Source organism: Ovis canadensis, chromosome 3 (genome assembly GCF_042477335.2).
Source record: "Ovis canadensis isolate MfBH-ARS-UI-01 breed Bighorn chromosome 3, ARS-UI_OviCan_v2, whole genome shotgun sequence".
NCBI lineage: Eukaryota > Metazoa > Chordata > Mammalia > Artiodactyla > Bovidae > Ovis > Ovis canadensis.
This window is the reverse complement of record NC_091247.1, coordinates 80,754,278-80,777,809: the sequence shown is the minus strand read 5'-3', so window position 1 is coordinate 80,777,809 and position 23,532 is coordinate 80,754,278. Positions and strand designations below refer to the sequence as shown.

The following is a 23,532-nucleotide window of genomic DNA, read 5'->3' as shown; positions in this document are numbered from 1 at the left end:
CCAAACAAGAAGGAGCTGAGTCAGGGCAGACCGAATGGAAAAGAGGTGAGCCCTACAACAGACTGTGAGCTCTGAGTGTGGCAAAGGCCAGAGATAGAAACTCCTGGACAGAACTCTCTGCTGGGATTAGGGACCAGGAGGGGTCAAAGTCCTGGCCACACCTCCCGGTGACGTCATAAGGCCGCCTGAGGCATCTGATTGGCTCCCACGGCCGCCAGTCCCTGGAGGAGGCGGCATCCCGCCCTTCTCTCCCGCCTGCTCCGAGTTTGGTATTAGGAGGGTGTACGCTGAGAACCGCAGGAACCCCGCACCAGACGTGACCGGGACTACGGGCGGTTGTTGCCGGGACCCGCGCGGAGGTAGGCACATGAGACAGGCCCTGAGCCGAAAGGCGACCCCAGAGATTCTGGTGCCCGGGGATGCCCGGGGGTCCCCGGCCTCTTTACAGCGCGCAGTCCCCGGTGGGCACGTCGCACGGAGGATGGGGGCGGCGGGAGGATCCGGCGGGCCGGGACCCAAGGGCTGGAGCGAGCTGGTAGCGGACTCAACTCTGCGCCCCCCGCCGCAGCCCCCGCACTCCGCGTTGCTGCCCTTGCTGCCGCCAGAACGGCTCCCGCGTGGGAGCGGTGGTCGGCGGCTCCTCGCCCCCTGGTCTCCCGTGACATTTTGTTTGAAAACGTGGGGCCCAGGTTTGTGGCGCCGCGCGGTTGGTCAGGGGGCGGACGAGGCTGCGGCGCGTCCGCTGCCGAGTAGCCCACGCAGTTAGAGATGCTGCGACTCGGCCTCCGCTTCTTGGGAGCCCCACTGCAACCTCGGGGGTGAAACTTCTCAAAACTTTAAAGAACCTTTTTCTAAACCTTGAGTTGCCAAAATGTCAGAGAGCCCTTCGGTAACCTGCCGTGAAACTGAACTGTCTCTGAAGTTTTTCCCCAACTTTTTAAAAGATGGGAAGTTTGAGCCGTAGATTTTGACGTGCGAAATGCCGTGGAAAGTTGAAACATTTACGCTAGAAAAGCTTTAGTGCTATGCTACCTGCAGGTCACTGCTTTCTTTGTTAAAATGCCAGTCGCAAGCCTAGACCACACAGCTGTGTGTATCCCCAAGAAGCTATGGAGTGACCAGCACGGGTTCTCAGCAATGCTACCAAAGGGCCGGCTTTGCCCAAGTGGTGCTGGCTGGCTGGTGGTCGGGAGGTTCCTTAAACAAGGCAAGCCTCAGTGCGGTCAAGAAGGACATCTTTTCTGCTTTAGGAATGGTTCCCCCCCCACCTCTGCCGCCCCCTTCCCCCACCCCTCCCGCAGCACTACCAATACACACAGACACCCACACTTACCTGGCCAAGTTAATCTGTACCTTAAAAGGAGAGAATTAAAGGATATGAGTGGGTACCCTGAGCTTCATCAGGGTAAGCCTAAGTAGATGAATTCTTTCTTTTTCTTTCCCTCTAGGGATTTGTAAGAGAAACAGGAAGTCAAAGATTCGGAGAAGAGAGCATTCATTCCACAACTGTAAACAGTTCATTTTTTGTCAGTAAATGTTTCCAAAAGTCATTGGGGGTATTTGGAAAACAAAGACTTTTTCCTGTCCGCTGCTGTGAGGATAGATTACTTTTAAATTCGAAATCTAAAAATTATATTTATTTAGCAGGTAGTTATGGCTCTCAAGGGGATTCCCTGGTGGCTCAGACGGTAAAGCGTCTGCCCGCAATGGGGGAGACCGGGGTTCGATCCCTGGGTTGGGAAGATCCCCTGGAGAAGGAAATACAATCCACTTCAGTACTCTTGCTTAGAAAATTCCATGGATGGAGGAGCCTGGTGGGTTACAGTCCATGGGGTCGCAAAGGGTTGGAAACGACTCAGTGACTTCACTTTCTTCTTTCTTTCTTTCTATGGCTCTCAAAGCTATGTATATTGTTAGACTATATAAAATCAGTAGTAATGGGAAAAGATGGTGACCATTGTTCAAAATTAGAATCTTTAGAAAGCTGGTGCATTAACACAGCAGTTCAGTTCAGTCGCTCAGTCGTGTCTGATTCTTTGCAACCCCATGAATCGCAGCACGCCAGGCCTCCCTGTCTATCACCAACTCCTGGAGTTCACTCAGATTCACGTCCATGGAGTCAGTAATGCCATCCAGCCATCTCATCCTCTGTCATCCTCTTCTCCTCCTGCCCCCAATCCCTCCCAGCATCAAAGTCTTTTCCAGTGAGTCAACTCTTCACATGAGGTGGCCAAAGTACTGGAGTTTCAGCTTTAGTATCATTCCTTCCAAAGAAATCCCAGGGCTGATCTCCTTCAGAATGGACTGGTTGGATCTCCTTGCAGTCCAAGGGACTCTCAAGAGTCTTCTCCAACACCACAGTTCAAAAGCATCAATTCTTCGTGCTCAGCCTTCTTCACAGTCCAACTCTCACATCCATGCATGACTACTGGAAAAACCATAGGCTTGACTAGACGGACCTTAGTCAGCAAAGTAATGTCTCTGCTTTTGAATATGCTATCTAGGTTGATCATAACTTTTCTTCCAAGGAGTAAGCGTCTTTTAATTTATAGTAATTGAAATTACGGGATGAAATGAGGAAATCAGGTGTCTAGATCTCAGGACCATTAGCCAACCTTTAGCCAACCATAGGCCATTAGCCAACCAATCTGTAGTTTTGAATTTTTAAAATATGACCCTATTAATAAGGAATGCAGATATTAAATACCAATAATATTCCTAACATTTTGCTACTTCACTGTGAAAGTATGTAATTACATAACTAAAGAAATGAATAGATGTGTTTAACAGAATTTATTCAATGTGTCATTTTCATAGTGCAGTACTCTTGGTGAAATATATGTCTGCTACTTGTCATATTTGAGATTAACGTATTTGAGATTGAGTTAATGGTGGAATTCTTGGCAGGGATAACCACAAACAATAGATTATTAATATACATCCGCTTAAACTGTTCTTTTTATTTATTCATTTGTAAATATATACTCTTTTTAATTGAGGTGTAATTTAGAAACCATAAAAGTTACTTTTTTAAAGTGTACAGTGCAGTGGTTTTTGGTGTATTCACAAGGTCGTGCAATCAACAGCACTGTGTAATTCTAGAATATTTTCATCACTCCACAAAGAAGCTCCCAACCCATTACTAGTTGATCACCATTGCCCTCTTTTCATAGCCCTTGGCGACCACTAAGCTAATATTCTGTGTCTTGAGATTTGCCTATTATACGAATAGAAGCATACAGTATGTCGGTTTTTGTGTCTGGCTTCTTTCACTTGGCACTTAAGGTAATGTTTTCAAAGTTCATCCATTGTTGTAACATGTATTGGTGCTTTATGCCTTCTTCTGTGGCTGAGTAAGATTCCATTCGGAGAAGGCAATGGCACCCCACTCCAGTACTCTTGCCTGGAAAACCCCTGGACGGAGGAGCCTGGAAGGCTGCAGTCCATGGGGTCGCTGAGGGTCAGACACGACTGAGCGACTTCACTTTCACTTTTCACTTTCATGCATTGGAGAAGGAAATGGCAACCCACTCCAGTACTCTTGCCTGGAGAATCCCAGGGACGGGGGAGCCTGGTGGGCTGCCGTCTATGGGGTCGCACAGAGTCGGACACGACTGAAGTGACTTAGAGCAAGATTCCATTGTGTGGATATACCACATTTTCTTTATCCATTCATCTGATGATGGGCACTTGGTTTGTTTCTACTTTCTGACTGTGTGAGTAATGTTGCTATTAACATTTGTGTACAAGTTTTGATGTGGACTTCTGTATTCAGTTCTCTTGGGTATATACTTAACATTGGAGTTACTGAGTCATATAGTGACTTTATGTTAAAATTTTTGAGGAACTGTTATTTTCCGAAGCAGTTGTACTATTTTTGCATTCTCAACCGCAGTATATAGGAGTTCCAGTTTCTCTGCATCCTTACTGACACATGTTATTACATGTCTTTTTTATTATAACTGTTCTATACTTGGTATACAGTGGGATGTCATTGTGATTTTGATTTGCATTTTCCCTTATATTAATATTTATGATGTTAAATACCTTTTTATGTGCTTATTGTCCATTTGAATATCTTCTTTAAAAAATGTCTCTTCAGATACTTTGCTACTTTTTAATTGTGCTTTTTATTGTTGAGTTGTAAGAGTCCTTTTTATTTTCTGGATACAAGTCCTTTATAGATAATGTGATTAGTAAATATTTCTTCCCACTATGTGGGTTATCTTTTTACCTTCTTTTTTTTAAATAAGAAATTGTTTTTATTTATTTTTGGCTGCTCTGGGTCTTCATTGCTGCATGCAGTCTTTCTCTAATTGCAGCAAGTGGGGGCTGCAATCTAGTTGCAGGGGCTTCTCATTGCCATGGTTTCTTGTTGCAGACCAGGATCCAGGCTTGAGCTCACTAGTTGCAGCTTATGGGCTTAGTTGCCTTGTGGCATGACCAGGATGCCACCAGGGATCAAAGCCATGTCCCCTGCATTGCACAGTGGATTCCTAACCACTGGACCACTAGGGAAACCCTCACTTTCTTGATGGTGTTCTTTGAAGCACAAAAATATTTAATTTTAGGTTAAATTTATCTATTTTTTTATTACTTATGCTTTAAATGTTATATTAGGAAACTGTTGTCTATTCAAGATCACAATGACTTATAACTATTTTTTCTACTAGTTTAGAGCCTAAGGTCTTACATGTAGGTCTTTGATCCATTTGGGGTTAATTTTTGTGTACGGTATGAGGTGGGGAACCAAATTTATTCTTTCACACATGGATATCCAATTGCCTGGTACAATTTATTTAAAAAGAACTTTTCATTCCACCTTGTCAAAAATCAGTTCACTCTACGTGTGAGGGTTTATTTGTGTATTTTAAAAAGTGGATTGAATTGCTCCCTTCCCCTCAAAAAAGAAATGTTGCAGTCCTAACCCACAGTATCTCAGAATGTGATCTTATTTGGAAGTATGGTTGTTATAGATATGTTTTATAAATAAAATAGAGTTGATGTACACTATTATGTTAATTTCGGTATACTACATAATGATTTCTTGTTTGCATACTTTATGAAATGATCCTCATAAGTCTAGCAACCATCTATTCCCATACAAAGTTAGTACACTGACCATATTCCTTATGCTATGTATTACATCCCTATGACTTATTTGGTAAAGTGAAAGTTGCTCAGTCGTGTCCCCATGAACTATACAGTCCATGGAATTCTCCAGGCCCAAATACTGGAGTGGGTAGCTGTTCCCTTCTCCAGGCGATCTTCCCAACCCAGAGATCAAACACAGGTCTGCCATATTCTTTACTAGCTGAGCCACCAGGGAAGCCCAAGAATACTGGGGTGGGTTCAGTCAGTTTAGTTCAGTTGCTCAGTCGTGTCCGACTCTTTGTGACCCTAGGGATTGCAGCACGCCAGGCCTCCCTGTCTATCACCAATTCCCGGAGTTTACCCAAACTCATGTCCATTGAGTTGGTCATGCCATCCAACCATCTCATCCTCTGTCGTCCCCTTCTTTTCCCGCCTTCAATCTTTCCTATTATCAGGGTCTTTTCAAATGAATCAGCTCTTCGCATCAGGTGGCCAAAGTATTGGAGTTTCAGCTTCAGCATCAGTCCTTCCAATGAACACTCAGGACTGATCTTCTTTAGGATGGAATGGTTGAATCTCCTTGCTGTCCAAGGGACTCTCAAGAGTCTTCTCCAACACCACAGTTCAAAAGCATCAATTCTTCGGTGCTCAGCTTTCTTTATAGTCCAACTCTCACATCCATACATGACTACTGGAAAAGCCATAGCCTTGACTAGACGGACCTTTGTTGGCAAAGTAATGTCTCTGCTTTTTAATATGCTGTCTACACTTAGCAGCAGCAGCAGCAGCAGCAGGTTGGTCATAACTTTCCTTCCAAGGAGTAAGCGTCTTTTAATTTCATGGCTGCAGTCACCATCTGCAGTGATTTTTGAGCCCCCTCAAAATAAAGTCTGCCACTCTTTCAACTGTTTCCCCATCTATTTGCCATGAAGCGATGGGACCGGATGCCATGATCTTAGTTTTCTGAATGTTGAGCTTTAAGCCAATTTTTTCACTCTCCTCTTTCACTTTCATCAAGAGGCTCTTTAGTTCTTCATTTTCTGCCATAAGGGTGGTGTCATCTGCACCCACTGGTGTGGGTAGCCTATCCCTTCTCCAGTGGATCTTCCCGACCCAGGAATCAAACCAGGGCCTCCCACATTGCAGGCGGATTCTTTACCAGCTAAGCTACCAGGGAAGCCCTTATTTGTTATATAGCTGATATAAGAGGTTTGTGCCACTTGATCCCCTTCACCTATTCTTGCCCCTGTCCTTATTTCTATATTTCTGTACTCATAATTTTATTCTGTTGATCTGTCTATCCATCTATCTATGTATCTATCTTTATGCTAGTACCACACAGTCTTAATTACTATAGCTTCGCAGTAATTTTTGAAATTGTGTGAGTCTTTAAGATTGTTTTGAGTATTCTGAATTTCTGTATGCATTACAGGATCAGCTTATCAGTTTCTGCAAAATATGCAGTTAAAATTTTGATAGTGATTGTATTGAATGTGAATATCCATTTGTAGGTATTGCCATCCATCCGAAGACTTCCATTTCTTTAGGTCTTCTTTAATTTCTTTCAGCAATTTTTTTTTTTAGTTTTCAGAGTGCAAATCTTGTACTTCTTTTGTTAACATTTACTCCTAAATATTTAATTATTTCTGATGCTGATGTAAGCAGAATATAGTCTTGATTTCATTGCTGGATTTTTCCTTGCAAGTGTATAGGAAAACAATTAATTTTCATATAGTGATCTGGTTTCCTAAAACTTTTGTCATCTCAAATAGTTCTAATGGCTTTTTTCTTTTTTTTTTTATGGATTCCTTGGAAGTTTCTGTGTATAAGACCATGACATCTTAAAATAGAGATCGTTTTAGTTTTTCCTTTCCAATCTGTGTGTTTCCTATTTTATTTTCTTGTACTGACCAGACCCTCCAGTGTGACACATTAGAAGTGGAGAAAGCAAAAAGCCTTATGTTGTTTCTGAGCTTACGCGGATCAGTCATTTACAATTAAGTGTGGTGTTAGCTGTGGGCTTTCGTAGACACTTCTATATCAGGTTGAGAACGTTAACTTCTATTGCTGTTAATAGTTTGTTGAATGTTTTTAATCATAAAATAATGTTGAATTCTGTCAAGTGCTTTTCTCTGTGTCTGTTGAAATGATCATATGGTTTTTGTCTTTAATTCAATTCATATGGTTCATTACACTGATTTCCACTTGTTGAAAAATGCTTGTTATTTTTAAAGATGTAGAAATTTATAGTGGAACTAAACAGGTTATTTTAAGTGTAGAGCAAAAATTAATCAGTATGAAATACTCTTCTTGTTACTTAAGACATAGACGCTTCCCTATATTTCTGTGCGGTGATAAGAATGGTTCAAGACTTAAGCATTTCGTTTTACATCTGCTTTCTATTTTTAAGATTTCATCTGTATTTTCTTCTTTGTCCAGTCTAAAGCTAAAGAGGAAAGAAATGAAGTAGCAGTAGAATTGAGAAAGAGTTTGTGTGCGTTGACAGTAAATGCAATTGTGAATAATGAAAAAGGTCATTAACATGGTTAATATCCTTAGGGAAAACTCTAAAACAATGGGATGGGGCTTTTAGAAAAAATAAAGAAATGAGGAGAATGATTACTTGCTCTACAGGAAGATTCCCTTTACATTATGGCTAGAATTCAGTAGCATCTGAAAGCTTTGAGATGACCAGGGGACTCTTAATGAAGTTGTAGCCTTTGTAGAACAACTTTGCTTATATTTACTTCTAAATTACTGAGTGGTAATATAAATATTAATATGAAAGCTAATCTAAGCACAAAACAATATTTATGCTAGGAAAACAATCATTTGCAGGTTTCAAAAACTGTTATAGGTTTAAGAAGGGGTTATATTGCACGAAATATTGGGAAAATCAACTTGGTTAATTTGTGAAGCAGACATGTTTTTGTAAAACAAAAGAACAGAATAATATGCTTCAACTGCAGTCCTGTCCTGGGATTCTGAGTTTTGCTGTCATGTATAGTCCATGACTGAAGCGACTTAACACAGACACATACTCCATGACTAGGGCTTGGCCTCTCCAGAAGAGCCATTCTGAATGCACATTTTGTCAGTTCATAACGAGGGCAATTCAGAAACACATTATAAAGCCATTTACGAAAATGACTTGATGAAACAGTAACATTTAAAACTACATTTTCAACACCCAGATCTAGAAACAATTGTGTTTCCAAAATCGAGCAGTAGTTTTTTGCACTTTAGAATTGCAAAATCTGTGCCCCTGCTTCTTGGCTTCCCCCTCACTGTGATTCTCCCTGGGATTAACCTCCTCCAAAAAAAGGTTACTATCATAGAATACCCTGATTCCAGATTTATTTAATGTAGGTGGTTCCAAATTTCATATTTATATGTTTTCTCTTCTTACACCAAATAAAAATTATCTAGACTTGTGCAGGGTCATAATACTTTGCCCAGTTAAATATGCCAAGGTGTTTTTATTTTGAAAGATAACCTGGACAACTTTATGGTGGAGGTAAGTAATAATTATAATACAAATCTAAGCCATAATTAAAACACTGATATGAAGTTTCTTTAGGTTATTTGTATGCAGGAGACATAAGAGATGCTGGTTCAGTCCTTGAGTCGGGAAGATTCCCTGGAGAAGGGAATGGCAACCCACTCCAGTATTCTTGCCTGGAGAATCCCATGGACAGAGGAGCCTGCTAGGCTGTAGTCCACGGGGTCGCAAAGAGTCAGACACTACTGAAGTGACTTAGCGCACACACACACACACACAATACTACCAATGGAAGCAAAACTAATAATTTTGTAAATTTAATGTGGTAAAATTATGAACTGACAGACTTTTAAAAATCTTACCTGTTAAGTGGAGCTAAAATAATGACAGTACTCTGTGTGATACTATTATGGTGTCCAAAGTGATGTTAAGAACAGCAATATTTAATTTGTTCCTTACCTGTCTGTGAGAAGAATGGTTCATTATTGCTGAATTCCCTCTTTTTCTTTCTAGATTGCTGAGACATGGAAAGGTTAAGTTACACAGAAAGTTTAAATAACCCAGTTGGGCCTCCTTCCCTGGCCTCGTCTCTCCTAAGTTCTTTCCATGAGTAGTCACCGGGTTCTGGAATTTATCTTAGGATTCAAAACTTGCCTTTAGATATCATTAGATGGTGGCTAGAATGTGTGCGTTGAATGATTTAAGGAGTTATCCTGAATGCTAATTGATAGTATGCTGTTTGAATGCTTTCTTTCCTAGAATAATTATGGCAGAGCTTTCTGAGACAGAAGGGCCAGTAGATTGGAAAGAACGTTGTGTAGCCCTGGAGTCCCAGCTCATGAAATTTAGAGTTCAAGCAAGCAAGATACGAGAGCTCTTAGCAGAGAAGGTAAGCTTTTCTCCCTCACCTTTGTTAGTAAAACATCACTTCTTTGGGGCCCATTTCATTTATATTAAGTAATCTCAGTACTTTAGGAGGTAAACATTTAAAAAGTAATGAATATTATTTAATTTTTTGTCAGGGACCTGACACTCTATTGGGCATATTCTTTTGCTAGTTTTAGAATGGATTGGACATTAAGACAAAAAACACTTCTTTGCAAATACTGGTGGACTATGTAATAATTGTATGTATTTGATGAATGTAGAATTAATTCATGCTAGAAAGAACAGCTATAATTTATTTGATTTTAGTGTGGTGTGATAGCATTTTGATCTACTAAATGTTTAGACAAATTATCTTTTAAGTGATTATTGTTCATTCCCTGTGTAAGGTAAAATACAGTAAAACATTGTATATGGAAGTATATACCTATTTAGGAATTTGTGTTGACAAACAATGTATCACTAAACCATAGAATTGAATTAATATAATTCTGTGCTTCTCTTAATAGTTCTAACCATGTAATTAAAATTTCATTTATGTCATAGAATTTTTTAATATATGTATATAAAACCAATATTCATTGGTTTATTCATTCAACAAATATTCATTGCAATGTGTTTGTGCCAGACACTGTTCTTAATGCTACAGTTACAAATCTGTGAATAAGACAATGCATGTTGCTATTTCCAGGGAGCTTGGATTCTAGCCCTGCTGTGTCCAATGTGGCCGGCACAACCACAGGTGATTAGTGAACACTGTAAATGAGACTAGTTCAAATTGAGATGTGTTGGAAATGTAAAATACACACTGGATTTCAAAGATTTAGTTTGTAAAAAGAAGATGAAATACCTGTGCAATAATTTATATTGATTACATGTTGAAATGATAATATTTTGGACAGTAGATTAAATAGAAAATAGTAAAATTATTTACCTGTTTTTAACTGTAAATACGGGTACTAGAAGTTTTGAAATTATATACGTAACTCACATTATATTTGTATTAGCAGTGCTGTCTGGATGGCTATATAAATGGTATTAATGATCGTTCAGAACTGACCAGGAGAACTTACAGGTGGTTTCTTAAACTCTAACCTGCATAATCCTTTTAGAGTGGAGACTGGTACACATACCACATCTCTAAAAATCCTGTTAAATCTTATTTGCATTGCCAACCAAGAATCTCTTAGCACAGAAGAATTGCAATAAAATCCAGTGAAACACCATTCAGTTTAACTTTTCAAATGTATCCTCTAAAATTTTTGTGCACTAACAGCTTTTAGTTGCAAAGACTAAAGTTACTCTCTTCGCTTTGGGCTAGAGGATGACCCAGTCGTAGGTTTTGTGGAATGAATCTCCACTATCAATTTACTTTATCACTATTAAAATAAAAATTATAACTTGAAAAAAAAGTCCCAGTTTGATTATCTCCAAGTTGGGAAAGCTTATCCTAACTCAGAGTTAGTGACTCATGCTTTGTCTTTTGCTCCTCTCTCTGTAAAAATCATTTCCCAGGTTGTACTATGATTGTCCCCCATGTAGTGATTTTAGCAATATCACTAATTATAACCTTGCTGCTCAACCTCACTGGACACTTCCCAAGTGTGCCAGGTACCTCAGCCCTTCAACAGTTGGCCTGCTGTTGACCACAGCCTCCTATTCAAAATTTTCTTGGTTCCCTTGACTGTGGTACTCTCCTGGTTTCTTTATGGACTTTCTTTATAAGAAGTTATAAAAAGTTATGCTTGTTGGGGTTCCAATTAATTGACCTTTAAATTCTTAATGCCAGTATTTGTTTTGTTCTTCAGTAGGCTTGTCATAAGAAATTTCTTTGTGAGTGCCCATTTTGTAAATTTTAAAAGTCTAATTTTCTCTGTAAGTAAGATTATAAATAGTTTTTGGTCATTAATTTAGTTACCAAATTTTCTTTTTTCTTTGTCAGTGAATAAAGATTGAGAGGAATATTATTTCAGAATTGCTATTTTAGGTGTGGTTTCTTTTTCTTCTTCTTCTTCCTTTTTTTGGTGTCTTCTGTAATTTTATTTGTCTTAAATCCTTTGACAGATCTCAGAGATGGAGTGATTCATATGTGTTTTATACAGTGGAAAGAGGATAAATATGCCAAGTTACTCATGGCTTCCCAGTAAATATATTCAACACCAAAATAAGAATAACACTTTTTCATGATATTTTCTGTATTTTTTGCTATTTTTTTCTCTGGATTAAAATTTATTTTTGTACCCACCCATAAAAATATCAAATACTGGTATTAAAATTAAAATGCCAAACATTGATTTATTATGTACTAAGCACTGTACACATATGATTTATTTAGTTATTATAATAACCTGTGAAGTAATAGGTTTTATTGTTCCCATTTTACAGATTAGGAAACTGATGCTTACCATGTGCCAGGCAATCTTCTAAGTACTTTATTATTTTTTTAATCCTTATAGCAGCCTATGAGGTAGATATTATTATTCATATTTACACAAGAAGAAACTAAGGCACATAAAGTTATTTACCTTGACTGAGTTCATGCAGAAATGTAAATGATGAAGCCAATATTTGGCCAATATTTGTAAATAGGCATTTTGTTTTGGGGGCTTCCCTGGTAGCTCACCTGGTAAAGCCTGCAATGCCAGAGACCCCAGTTCAAATCCTGGATTGGGAAAATCCCCTGGAGGAAGGCATGGCAACACCCTCTAGTATTTTTGCGTAAGAACCCCCATGGACAGAGGAGCCTGGCCGGCTACAGTCAGTGGGGTGGCAGACAGTCGGACACGACTGAGCAACTAAGTGCGGCATTTTGTTTTTAGAGCCTGAATGCTTAGCCATCACCCTGTATGACATCTCTAATCTAGTTTTATTACCACATTCCTTGCTTTCTCTAATAGTCTCACCTACTCATCTGTTGTCTTTTCTTTTCAGTCACACAACATATAAATCCATCTCTGCTAGGCAGCATATGTCTGTGTAAGTTAGGGTGTATGTACGTATGTAGTAATAACAGTTTACATAACGTTACATATTTTTTAAGGCAAACCCTGTTGCATTGCTTCTGCATGCCAACCCAACTTGAGTCAAATATCATGTTCCAGAGGCTAGTCTGTTCCCATCTGTGATCTTTGGTTTTGTGTTAGAACCAGTTTGCCCCAAGGATTCTTCCCAATAGTTCTCTGTACCTTCCCTCCAGATGGATGCAGGCCTAAAGCTGAAGATTCTTGAGAGAATACTAATTTGATTCCTCAGCTCTTTGCCAGAAATTCTGTCCAACTTTTCTTTTCTGCTACAGTTCTGGTTCTTAGTTCTCTCTTCTTGGCACTGATTATAGACTGCTAACACTAGGTGCCAACTATGGATCCTAAGCCTTGACTACAGCCATTAGCTAGCTTAAACCCCACAATAACTCTATGAGGTAACTATTATTATCCACAATCTAAAGATGTTGACATTAAGACGGAGAGTATTTGAGCAGGAGGCCCAGTATCACACAGGTAACAAATAGCAGAGTTGGCATAAAACCTTAGATCTTTCACACTTTTTTGTGATGTAGCTAAAAGAGTGCCTGGCATATAGAAGTAACACATTATTATTTTCCTGTATCTTTCTGACTGGACACACTGGTTAAGTATAAAAGGAGGACCTAAAAATTATAATTATTTTTGATATTTAGAATATTTTATTATTTTAAATAATAATAATTTTATTATTTAAAAACTAAAATAGTATAATTATAGGTTGATAGATATCTTTCTGAATATTTTTAGGAAAAATGTGTGAGAGGATCTCAGAGTGTTGCTATAATTAAAGATGGATTTCAATTTTATATACATTGTATATTTTGGAGATTAGGAGAATACATGGGATCTTTTTAAACTATTTTTTTCACCTATTTATTTTTCCATTACAATTTCCAAGTAACTTTGAATATTGAAGCTTGTGAAGAAAAAGTCCTTATTGAAATCTTGGGCAAATCCCACTGTAAGTGGGAGAGGTCTTTGGAGGAATTTAAGGAATGGTGTTGGAAATATCTCTAGTATGCCAAACATAAACTCTTCAGGGAAGCTGAGATTTAAGTAGTTTTCTACTTTACAGTATTACTAATTCATTTTCAGAGTTGGGGAGGAAAAGGGAAAGTTTATTTTTCAGTTGAAGTGAATTTATTTCCTATTAGTTAGATTTTCAGTGAAAAGAAAAAGGTGAAACAAATGAAGAATTTTCCTTTTAGGCATCAGCGTGGCTCGCATAGCCTAATGCTGCCTTTATCTGATACAGCATTGCTGTCTGGCAGTTCCTACCACTTGACCTTCCTCTTGTCAATGTGATTTCCCTGAGGTGGTCTAGGATTCCCATCTAGGAATAAGGAGTCCCTGGACAGCATTGTGTTTTCTTTCATATAACAGTCCAGTCAACACCACGGTTATCCTATTTAAATCACATATGTCCTGTTACTCTTTTGCCCCACCTAATATTTCACAGCGCATTCCCTGGTGGCTCAGATAGTACCTGCAATTTGGAAGACCCAGGTTCAATCCGGGGTCAGGAAGATTCCCTGGAGAAGGAAATGGTAACCCCCTCCAGTATTCTTGCCTGGAAAATCCCAGGGACAGAGGAGCCTGGTGGGCTACAGTCCATGGGGTTGCAAAGAGTTGGACACGACTGAGCAACTGACATGCAATGAAAATTGTACATATAATAATAATAATGAGATTTTCAGGCTGACTTAAAGTTATTTTAAAAAACTTTATTTGGGGGCTGTTGATTGAGGCTATTATTACTAATTTTACATTTTTATTTATTTATTTGGCTGCACTAGGTCTTAGTTGCAGCATGCAGAACCTTTAGCTGTGGCATATGGGATCTAGTTCCCTGACCAGGGATCAAACCTGGGCACCCTGCACTGGGAGTTGCAGAGTCTTAGCCACTGGACCACCAGGGAAATCCTGAGGATATTATTTTTGATAACAAGTTTTTTTTTTAAATGGTGTGTTTCCTTCTGCAGTAGGTTTCTTGGGACCATACAGCTTAAAATTGTTCCTATTATGTATGTTAATGATTTTAAGTTACTAGTAAAAGATTCCTAGGCCAAAAGAATAGAATACAAGGGACAAAAATAAAGACAGATGCTTCCCAGCCAAGGATTTTGTGGTTTCATGTATCTGGGACTGATTTTCATTTGGTTCTGTATAACTATACACTATGGGTGGAGTTTATAAATACCTAAGCAGCTGTGGTTCAACTAAAAGAGCACTAGGGATTCTGAGCATGAAGGCTCACATCCCATCCATGTCACTGGCTGGGGGCATTCGAAACACCAATTTCCTAATGTTTCTAACTGGAATAACAATTCCTGTCTATGACATGGCTATGAAATAATGTATTTGAAAATTCCTGGTTCCTGAACTCTTTATTTTAATTCTTTTTAAGTTCTCTTCCTTGAATTATCTTTCTCTCCTCTGAGACTATTTTCCACTTTTATGTTTGATTTTTCTTTTTCAGGTTGCAAGCTTTTCTCAAATGTCTAATGATCTTTGGTGGTCTGTTTATATTTAAGGATGGAATATCTGAAAAGTTGACCAACAATTGTATATAAAATCAGTGCTGGTTGACTATCAATATTTACTTTAGAATGAGTGGGTCTGAGACTGCTTATTACACCATGAGCCCATAAATGCCACAGTTGTTGGACTAGAGCCCTCCAAGTAATTTATTCAACTTTATAGGAGAAGAACATTCAGTCTTATAACAGGAAGTAAATGGTTAGCTGCTGCACATTCAGCACATGGGGATAAGTGAGAAGGTTTCAGAGAACTAGTTGGCTCTAAGGGCCACATGTTTTCTATTAATACCCACTATTCCCAGCCCCACACTCACTTCCCCTGTAGGTCTTTGCAGGGTTGTACAGGGCATTCAGCTCTAGGGGAGAAGTTCAGGATGCTCCAATGCTTATTGTAGGCTGGGTCTCACTTTTCCTCTGGTTTCCAGTAATATGTTCCTCATGTCCACCTGACATCTCATCAGAAGAACCTTTACCAGCCATCATTTCTATCAACAACCTGGTCACAGTCCTTAGCTGTGCACCCCAGGAAGACTGAGGCTTTCTCTATAGCTTTCCTGTTCTTCTGACCTCTCACCAGAATTGCTTTAATGGTCTGTTCATGGTCATGTAGGTTTTTTCTACCATGTACCTTAAAATTCTTCCAGTCTGTATCATTACCCAGTTCCAAAATTGCTTCCACATTTTTAGATATTTGTTAAGCAGCACCTCACTCTCAGAACCAGTTCTATGTCTTAGTCTGTGGGGATTGCTGTAATAAAATAACAACAGACTGTGTAGCTTACGAACAATAGAAATCTTATTTCTCACAGTTTTGGAGGCTGGAAGTCTGATACCAGGATTCCAGCATAGTCAGGTTAGGGCCCTTGTCTGGGTCACTGACTTCTTATACTGTTACCTGGCAGAAGGGGCTGGGAGCTCTGTAGAAACTCTATTATAAAAGCACTAATGCAATTCATGTGGGGCCCACCCTCAAGGTTTAATCACCATCACATTGGGCATTAGAATTCCAAGATGTGAATTTGCCAGAGTTGGGGGCAAACATTCAAAGTGGTCCCCTTTGAGAAATTATTCAATCTTTTTTAAAAAATGACTATTATTAAGACTTTGTCTTTTTAGAGCAGCTTAGGATTCACAGAAAAATTGGGTGAAAGATATAAATTTTTCATGTATTCTCTGTCCCCACACATGTGTAGCTATCCTCATTATTTTTCTTTTTTAAAATTTATTTATTTTAGTTGGAGGCTAATTACAATATTGTGACGGTTTTTGCCATACATTGACATGAATCAACTATGGGTGTACATGTGTGCCCCCCTGTCCTGAACCCCCGCTCCTACCAACCTCCCTGTCCCATCCCTCTGGGTTGTCCCAGTGTACCGGCTTTGAATGCCCTGCTTCATGCATCAAACTTGGACTGGTCATCTATTTCACATATGGTAATATACATGTTTCAATGCTATTCTCTCAAATCATCCCCCCTTGCCTTTTCCTACAGAGTTGAAAAGTCTGTTCTTAACATCTGTGTCTCTTTTGCTATCTTGCATATAGGGTCGTTGTTACCATCTTTCTAAATTCCATATATATGCATTAATATACTATATTGGTGTTTTTCTTTCTGACTTACTTCACTCTGTATAATAGGCTCCAGTTTCATCCACCTCATTAGAGCTGACTGAATTGCATTCTTTTTAATAGTGAGCAATATTCCATTGTGTGTATGTACCACAACTTTCTTATCCATTCTTCTGCTGATGGACATCTAGGTTGCTTCCATATCCTGGCTATTGTAAACAGTGCTGCAGTGAACATGGGGGTACACATCTCTTTGAATTCTGGTTTCTTCAGTGTGTATGCCCAGCAGTGGGATTGCTGGGTCGTTTGGCAGTTCTATTTCCAGTTTTTAAAGGAATCTCTACACTGTTCTCCATAGTTAGCCATCCCCATTATTAACATCCCTCACCAGAGTGGTACATGTTACAAATTGTTCAACCTACATTGACACATTATTATCACCCAGAGTTCTTACTTTCACTCTTGGTGTTGTACATTCCATGAGTTTGGACAATGTATAGTGACATGTATGTATCATTATGGTATCATACAGAGGATTTAGTGTAGTGGTTAGTCATTCAGTCATGTCTGACTTTTTGCAACCCCATGGCCTGTAGCCGCTGTCCATGAAATTCTGCAGGCAAGAATAGTGGGGTGGGTGGCCATTTCCCTCTCCAACAGAGTACTTTCACTGTCCTAAAAAGCTTCTGTGCTCTGCTTATTCATCCCTCTCCATACTCTCCCCCAGCCCCACCCTCACCACCACTGATCTTTTATTGTCTCCATAGTTTTCCAGAATGTTAGGTAGTTAGAGTCATACTTTATGTGGCCTTTTCAGTTTGGATTCTTTCACTTAATAATATGTTTTAAGTTTCCTTCATGCCTTTTCATAGCTTGATAGCTCATTTCCTTTTAGCAGTAAATAATATTTCATTGGTTTTACCACAGTTTATCTATCCAGTCATCTATTGAAGGAAATCTTGATGGCTTCCAAGTTTTGGCAGTTATGAATAAAACTGCTGTAAATAATCTGTGTGAAAGTTTTTATGTGAACATAAGTTTTCAACTCCTTTGGGTAAATACCGAGGAGCGCACTTGCTGGACAGGGTGATAAGAGTATGTTTAATTTTATAAGAAAGCATGCAGTGAATGAGAGTTCCTGTTCCTCCGCATTCTTGCTAGCATTTGGTATTGCCGGTGTTCTGGATTTCGGCCGTTCTCATAGGTATGTCAGTCATTTATTTTCACTAGCCAAAGTCTACAAAGCAGCAACCCATTTGTGGATTTTCCTGTTTTCCCTGGGAATCCCAAAAATATTCAAAATTGAGGATAAGGCTGCACAAGTGTAGAAATTCCTCTGAAAACACAGTGTCGTTGCATTGTAGAAGTGATGTTACGGTGTAGAAACGACATTTGTCAGCATATTGTCAGTAGTGAAGGGATGTGATGTCGGTGTTTGCATGTCAGTTAATTTTTTTGTTTAAGCACTGTCCTAGACAGGAGATACATTGCTTGTCCAACTTCTTTATGTAATGCGATAGTCTATAACAGAATCAATAAAATGCTGTTAGACAACAGTACTTGTTTATTAAACGTGAAATGTGTTGTACTGATGTGCTCAGTTGTGTCCAGCTGTTTGCGACCCCATAGACTGTAGCTCACCAAGCTTTTCTGTCCATGAGATTTTCTAGGCATGAATACTGGAGTGGGTTGCCATTTCCTTCTCCAGGGAATCTTCCCGACCCAGGGATCAAACCTGTGCTTCTTGCGTCTCCTGTTCTGGCAGGTGGATTCTTTACCACTAGTGCCACCTGGAAATATCTTCACAAAAATTAAAGGTGATATGAGGTCCAGAGAATGCACTTGAGAAATGCCTATTTATGTATCCAGATATTTTAAAATTCTTCCAGAATCTAGATCCTTGCAATAAACTACCTTAAAAAAATATTGCCATGTGCACAGGCAGTTAAATTACAATATATGGTGACAATGAAGTGTTTTACACTTTTATTATCCAATAGAAATATAAAGTGAGAAACATGTAATTTTAAAATTTCTAGCAACATTAATAAAATGAAAAAGAAACAGTAGATGAAATTAATTTTAATATTATATTTTATTTAATGTGACATTAAAAATATCATTTCAGTGTGAGTCAATATGAGCAATTACTGAGATTTTTATTCTTTTTGCAATAGGTTTTCAAATACTGTGTTATTGAATGAAGTGTGTATTTTACAGTTCTACCACATTTCAATTTGGACTAGCCACATTTCAAGTGCTCTTGGACAGCACAGTTCTATCATTTCCCTGTCCTCTGTGATTTTCTGAACCATCTGGAGACAAGAAAATCAGTGTGTTGCTAAAATAATGTCCAAATGCTCTGGACTGGTACCCGCCATATGTCATTACTATCATATTTTCGGGAGTCAGTCCATTAAAAGTAATAGCTATATCTGAACAGCAGCCTTCTACTACTTGCTCAGGGTTATGAGACATTGTCCCTTGAATAAGATATGTGGTTGGTTTTGTGTTAAATAGAATTCTTCTTTGAGAATCCTCTTTACTTTCTGCAAGAACTCCTGCATATTTCAGGCAGACTGCTAAGCTGCGTATCTTCTGATAAGTTCCAAATCACACTTGGATTTGCATACTTTTCAGACTTATTCCCCTGGAGAAGGAGATGGCAACTCACTCCAGTATTCTTGCCTGGAGAATCCCATGGACAGAGGAGCCTGGTGGGCTACAGTCCACAGGGTCACAGAGTCAGACACATCTGAGCGACTAAGCACGCATGCACGGAGACTTATTCAGAAGTCTGTTAATTCTTTTCATAGTCCCCATAGTTAAAGCAATTCCTCCTCCTACTGTCATGAAATCAAGGTTGCCAGATGTTATAGTGTGGCCCAGACATAAAGGCTGAGATACATCCTTAGTAAACTGAATATACTCTTGAGTTTTCAGTGACAGCGAGTGTAGTGGGATGTGCCAAAAAGAACCAGTTGTGGCTGTTGCTGCGCTTTCCAGAGACATATTTGTCCATTTTTCTCATCTGTATCCACATGCCATTTTTTATCTTAGACCATAATTTTTCATTTTTAGTACTATGGTGCTCTACTTTGTCACAGTGTTTGGTATACGATTCTTTGAGTACCCAGTAATGCCATCGGGTTTTCATGGATGATACAGTAAATACAGATACTTTTACTAAGCTCCATGTGCTGCACTTCTGAAATGTTTAAAGCTCTTTTGTGTTTGGTGGGCAAAGTGATGGTGCTCGTCATGGTCTTGAGTTTTACCTGTGTTGACTGGTAATTTGCCCAAACATAGGTATCAAAATGCAGCAAATGTTTCAAACCAGTACAGCTTTAAAAAGTTATGTATTCACAACAGAAACTACCTTTAAGGCGTTGAGAATAACACATGCCTCAGCTGGGATTCCTGTCACCCATGTGGTCCAGAGCTGGCAGCTTTGCTTCCTGCTGCAGGAGGCCACTCCTCCATGGTTTTGAGAAGGGGGTGATCTGTTGTATCAGCCATGGGTGCTGTTGTATCACACCCAGGATGCTGTGAGTTTGAGATACTCTGGAAGTTCAGGGCATCTGAGAATGTCCGCCAACAATAAAAGTGACAGTGAGCATAGGTTGAGCCACAGATGGCTCCAGTGTTGACCAGACTTCAACACTCAGAAAAGAATAATTCAGAATTTAGTTTTACATCATGGTTGTGTATTATGTTAATTTGTATTAGATCCTTTTTAAGACTTTTGCTTTTTTACTTATTCAGTTTAGTATTAAAATCTTCAAATTTTTTTTTAAATTTCCCACCATCTGATATCTTCAAACATTTTATTATCCACAGAACTTTCAAAAAATACCCAGATATTTTTTCAACCTCTGTGCCGTATGCTCTTGTGGACACATATATATTTTATCAGAGTATCTTCCATACTCTTTCTATCATCACAGTCTTTTTAAGAATTAAAACTACTCAGTTGTGACTTACACATACCACCAGTGAAGCTTATGAAAATGTACCACTTTCTGATATCACTGGGACTTTTTTCCCCTATATTAAGCCTGTTTCAGTGTATATTTTTTCTTTTTAAATTTTCTTTAATTTATTTTTTGTTGAAGTATAGTTGATTTATAGTGTTGTTAGTTTCAGGTGTACAGCCAAGTGATTGAGGCTTTTTAAAAAATATTTATTTATTTGGCTATACTGGGGTCTTAGTTGCAGCATGTGGTATCTAGTTTTCCAATCTAGTTCTAGATTGAACCTGAACTCCTTGCATTTAGGAGTGCAGTCTTAGCCACTGGACCACCAGGGACATCCCATCAGCTTATTATATATATATATATATATATATGTATGTACATGTATATTCTTTTTCAGACTCTTTTCCTATATAGGTTATTACAAAATATTGAGTACAGTCCCAGTACTATACAGCATGTCTTTGTTGGTTATCTGTTTTATGTGTAGTAATGTATATATGTTAGTTGCTCACCCATTTCCAACTCTTTGCGACCCCATGGACTGTAGCCTGCCAGGCTCCTCTGTCCATGGAATTCTCTAGGCAAAAATACTGGCGTGGGTTGCCAATTCCTTCTCCAGATGTCTTTCCCAACCCAGGGATCGAACCTGGGTCTCTCGCATTGCAGGCAGATTCTTTACCGTCTGAACCACCAGCCCAAATTCCTAATTTATCCCTCCCCCCATCATTGGGACTTTTTGATCAGCAAAGCATATGACATTTGAGGTCTTACTATTATCTTAGATTTAATTTACTATTCTTAAAATATGATGACCAATAATTTCTAACATATAGTCCAATGAAGAAAATTCTGATTAATACTCATGTAGTACATATTGCAAAGAGTATCAAAATTTTGGTATTTTGTTTGATCAGTTTTTACATATGCCCTGAAGGAAACTTTAATGTGCTCAATTCTGTGTAATTAATATCCATTGAAGTACTTTAAGTGTTCCTAAAGAATTCCAAAAGGGAAATATGAATTTTTCTATTTTTTATGTCTTTTCTCACATTTCAGATGCAACAGCTTGAGAGACAAGTTATTGATGCTGAGCGTCAAGCAGAAAAAGCTTTTCAACAGGTAGGGTATAGTTTTGGTTAAAAAATTTTCTTTTGCCTCTACCAATTTAAGCATTGTTTTGCCCAAAATAATCTTGAAAACAGTTTTCAGCTATCCTCTTCATTTTGTCATTTATGCTGTTTATAAGCTAGCTCCATAGAGAACATATAGAATCTAACTTTGTTTGGTCCCTTAACAAATTTTCAAAAGGTCTCAAATGCTTCTATTAGGAAGTTTTTCTTATAAAAAAACCCTCAAATGTGAATTTTATGGTTATGCCTAGCCATAATGACATTTTATGTATAAAGATGTTCTTGGCAGCTTTAATTATAGTAATAAAGAGTTGGAAATAATATGAATGCAATATTATAGGAGAATGAATTAGTGAACTGTATCTATTCCATAAAATATTAAACAACTATTAAAAATAACTATTGGTGGTGGTGGTTTAGTCGTTAAGTTGTGTCTAACTCTTGTGACCCCCATGGACTGTAGCCTGCCAGGCTTCTCTGTCCATGGGATTTTCCAGGCAAGAATACTGGGGTGGGTTGCCATCTCCTTCTCCGGGGGATCCTCGTGACCCAGGAATCAACCCCGGGTCTCCTGCATTGCAGACAGATTCTTTACTGACTGAGCCAGTGTGGAAAGATGTTTAGAGTTATATCGGGAAAAATATATACAGATTTTTGTATTTAACATGTTAGTAGATGTGGGGGCAGAGTGAGTCAAACCTGAGTTTAAAAAAAGCTGTTAGGAAACACTGAAATTTAACCGGAGTTATAATTATAGATGGAATTATAGATGATTGGTTTCTTCTTGTATATCCTCCTACTTTCTAGTTTTTGGTTCTGGTACTACTTTTACTCTGAAAAAATAAAGTTTTGATAAGTCACTTAGCCCTTCTTAGGCCTTGCCCACAGTAAAATGAGTGGTTTGGATGAGCCTACCAGCCTTAAAATTTGCCTAAGGAGCATACATTGGTAAATTCACATTTTATGAAAAGATCTCTGTCAGATTCAGTCAAGTCAAGAATTTCAGAAGTCTTAAATACAAAATTGTTTCTTCTCAGAAGTGTATATTAAGTTTCTTATACTTGCTCTAGGTCTGTTACGTTTGTTTCTTCAACTTGAACACTACCAAATCTTATTTTCATTTGAAAGACTTAATTTTACACAGTAGATCGTTTCAGTGGTCTGACTAACTTAACCCAATTTAACCTAATCCTTAGTTGTCTCTTTTTTTTGTTTTGTTACTTTTTTTTTTATTTTTTAAATTTTAAAATCTTTAATTCTTTTTTTTTTAACATGTAGCATTTCATTTATTTTATTTTATTTTATTTTATTTTTTTAGTTTTTTATTTTTTAAATTTTAAAATCTTTAATTCTTACATGCATTCCCAAACATGACCCCCCCTCCCACCTCCCTCCCCATAACATCTTTCTGGGTCATCCCCATGCACCAGCCCCAAGCATGCTGTATCCTGCGTCAGACATAGACTGGCGATTCAATTCACATGATAGTATACATGTTAGAATGTCATTCTCCCAAATCATCCCACCCTCTCCCTCTCCCTCTGAGTCCAAAAGTCCGTTATACACATCTGTGTCTCTTTCCCTGTCTTGCATACAGGGTCGTCATTGCCATCTTCCTAAATTCCATATATATGTGTTAGTATACTGTATTGGTGTTTTTCTTTCTGGCTTACTTCACTCTGTATAATCGGCTCCAGTTTCATCCATCTCATCAGAACTGATTCAAATGAATTCTTTTTAACGGCTGAGTAATACTCCATTGTGTATATGTACCACAGCTTTCTTATCCATTCATCTGCTGATGGACAT

The 23,532-nt window shown here is 38.5% G+C and overlaps 2 protein-coding genes across 5 annotated transcripts in view; one reads left to right on the top strand and one right to left on the bottom strand.

Annotated features, from left to right (window-relative positions):
• Positions 1-253: 253 nt before the first annotated feature.
• The window catches only part of PLEKHH2 (pleckstrin homology, MyTH4 and FERM domain containing H2), a 101,911-nt gene continuing 78,632 nt past the window's right edge, over positions 254-23,532 (top strand). For 3 of the 4 annotated variants that reach the window (XR_011255713.1, XR_011255712.1, XM_069583450.1), the window contains exons 1-3: positions 254-359; positions 9,356-9,485; positions 21,650-21,712. Coding sequence is in view for 2 of the 4 variants with exons in the window: in XM_069583450.1 (XP_069439551.1) it covers positions 9,363-9,485; positions 21,650-21,712 (186 nt within the window). In the remaining 2 variants the exon portion in view is untranslated. Of the gene's footprint in view, positions 360-1,448; positions 1,527-9,355; positions 9,486-21,649; positions 21,713-23,532 lie in introns of all 4 variants that reach the window. The other variant, XM_069583451.1, reaches the window with a different exon arrangement.
• Positions 18,870-19,965, bottom strand: C1GALT1C1L (C1GALT1 specific chaperone 1 like; the record flags this gene model as incomplete). Its single annotated transcript, XM_069579548.1, is given in 7 exon segments — positions 18,870-19,202; positions 19,204-19,285; positions 19,402-19,544; positions 19,546-19,759; positions 19,761-19,859; positions 19,861-19,896; positions 19,898-19,965. Coding segments are annotated over 7 exon segments (975 nt in total), but the record flags the coding sequence as incomplete, so codon positions are not given.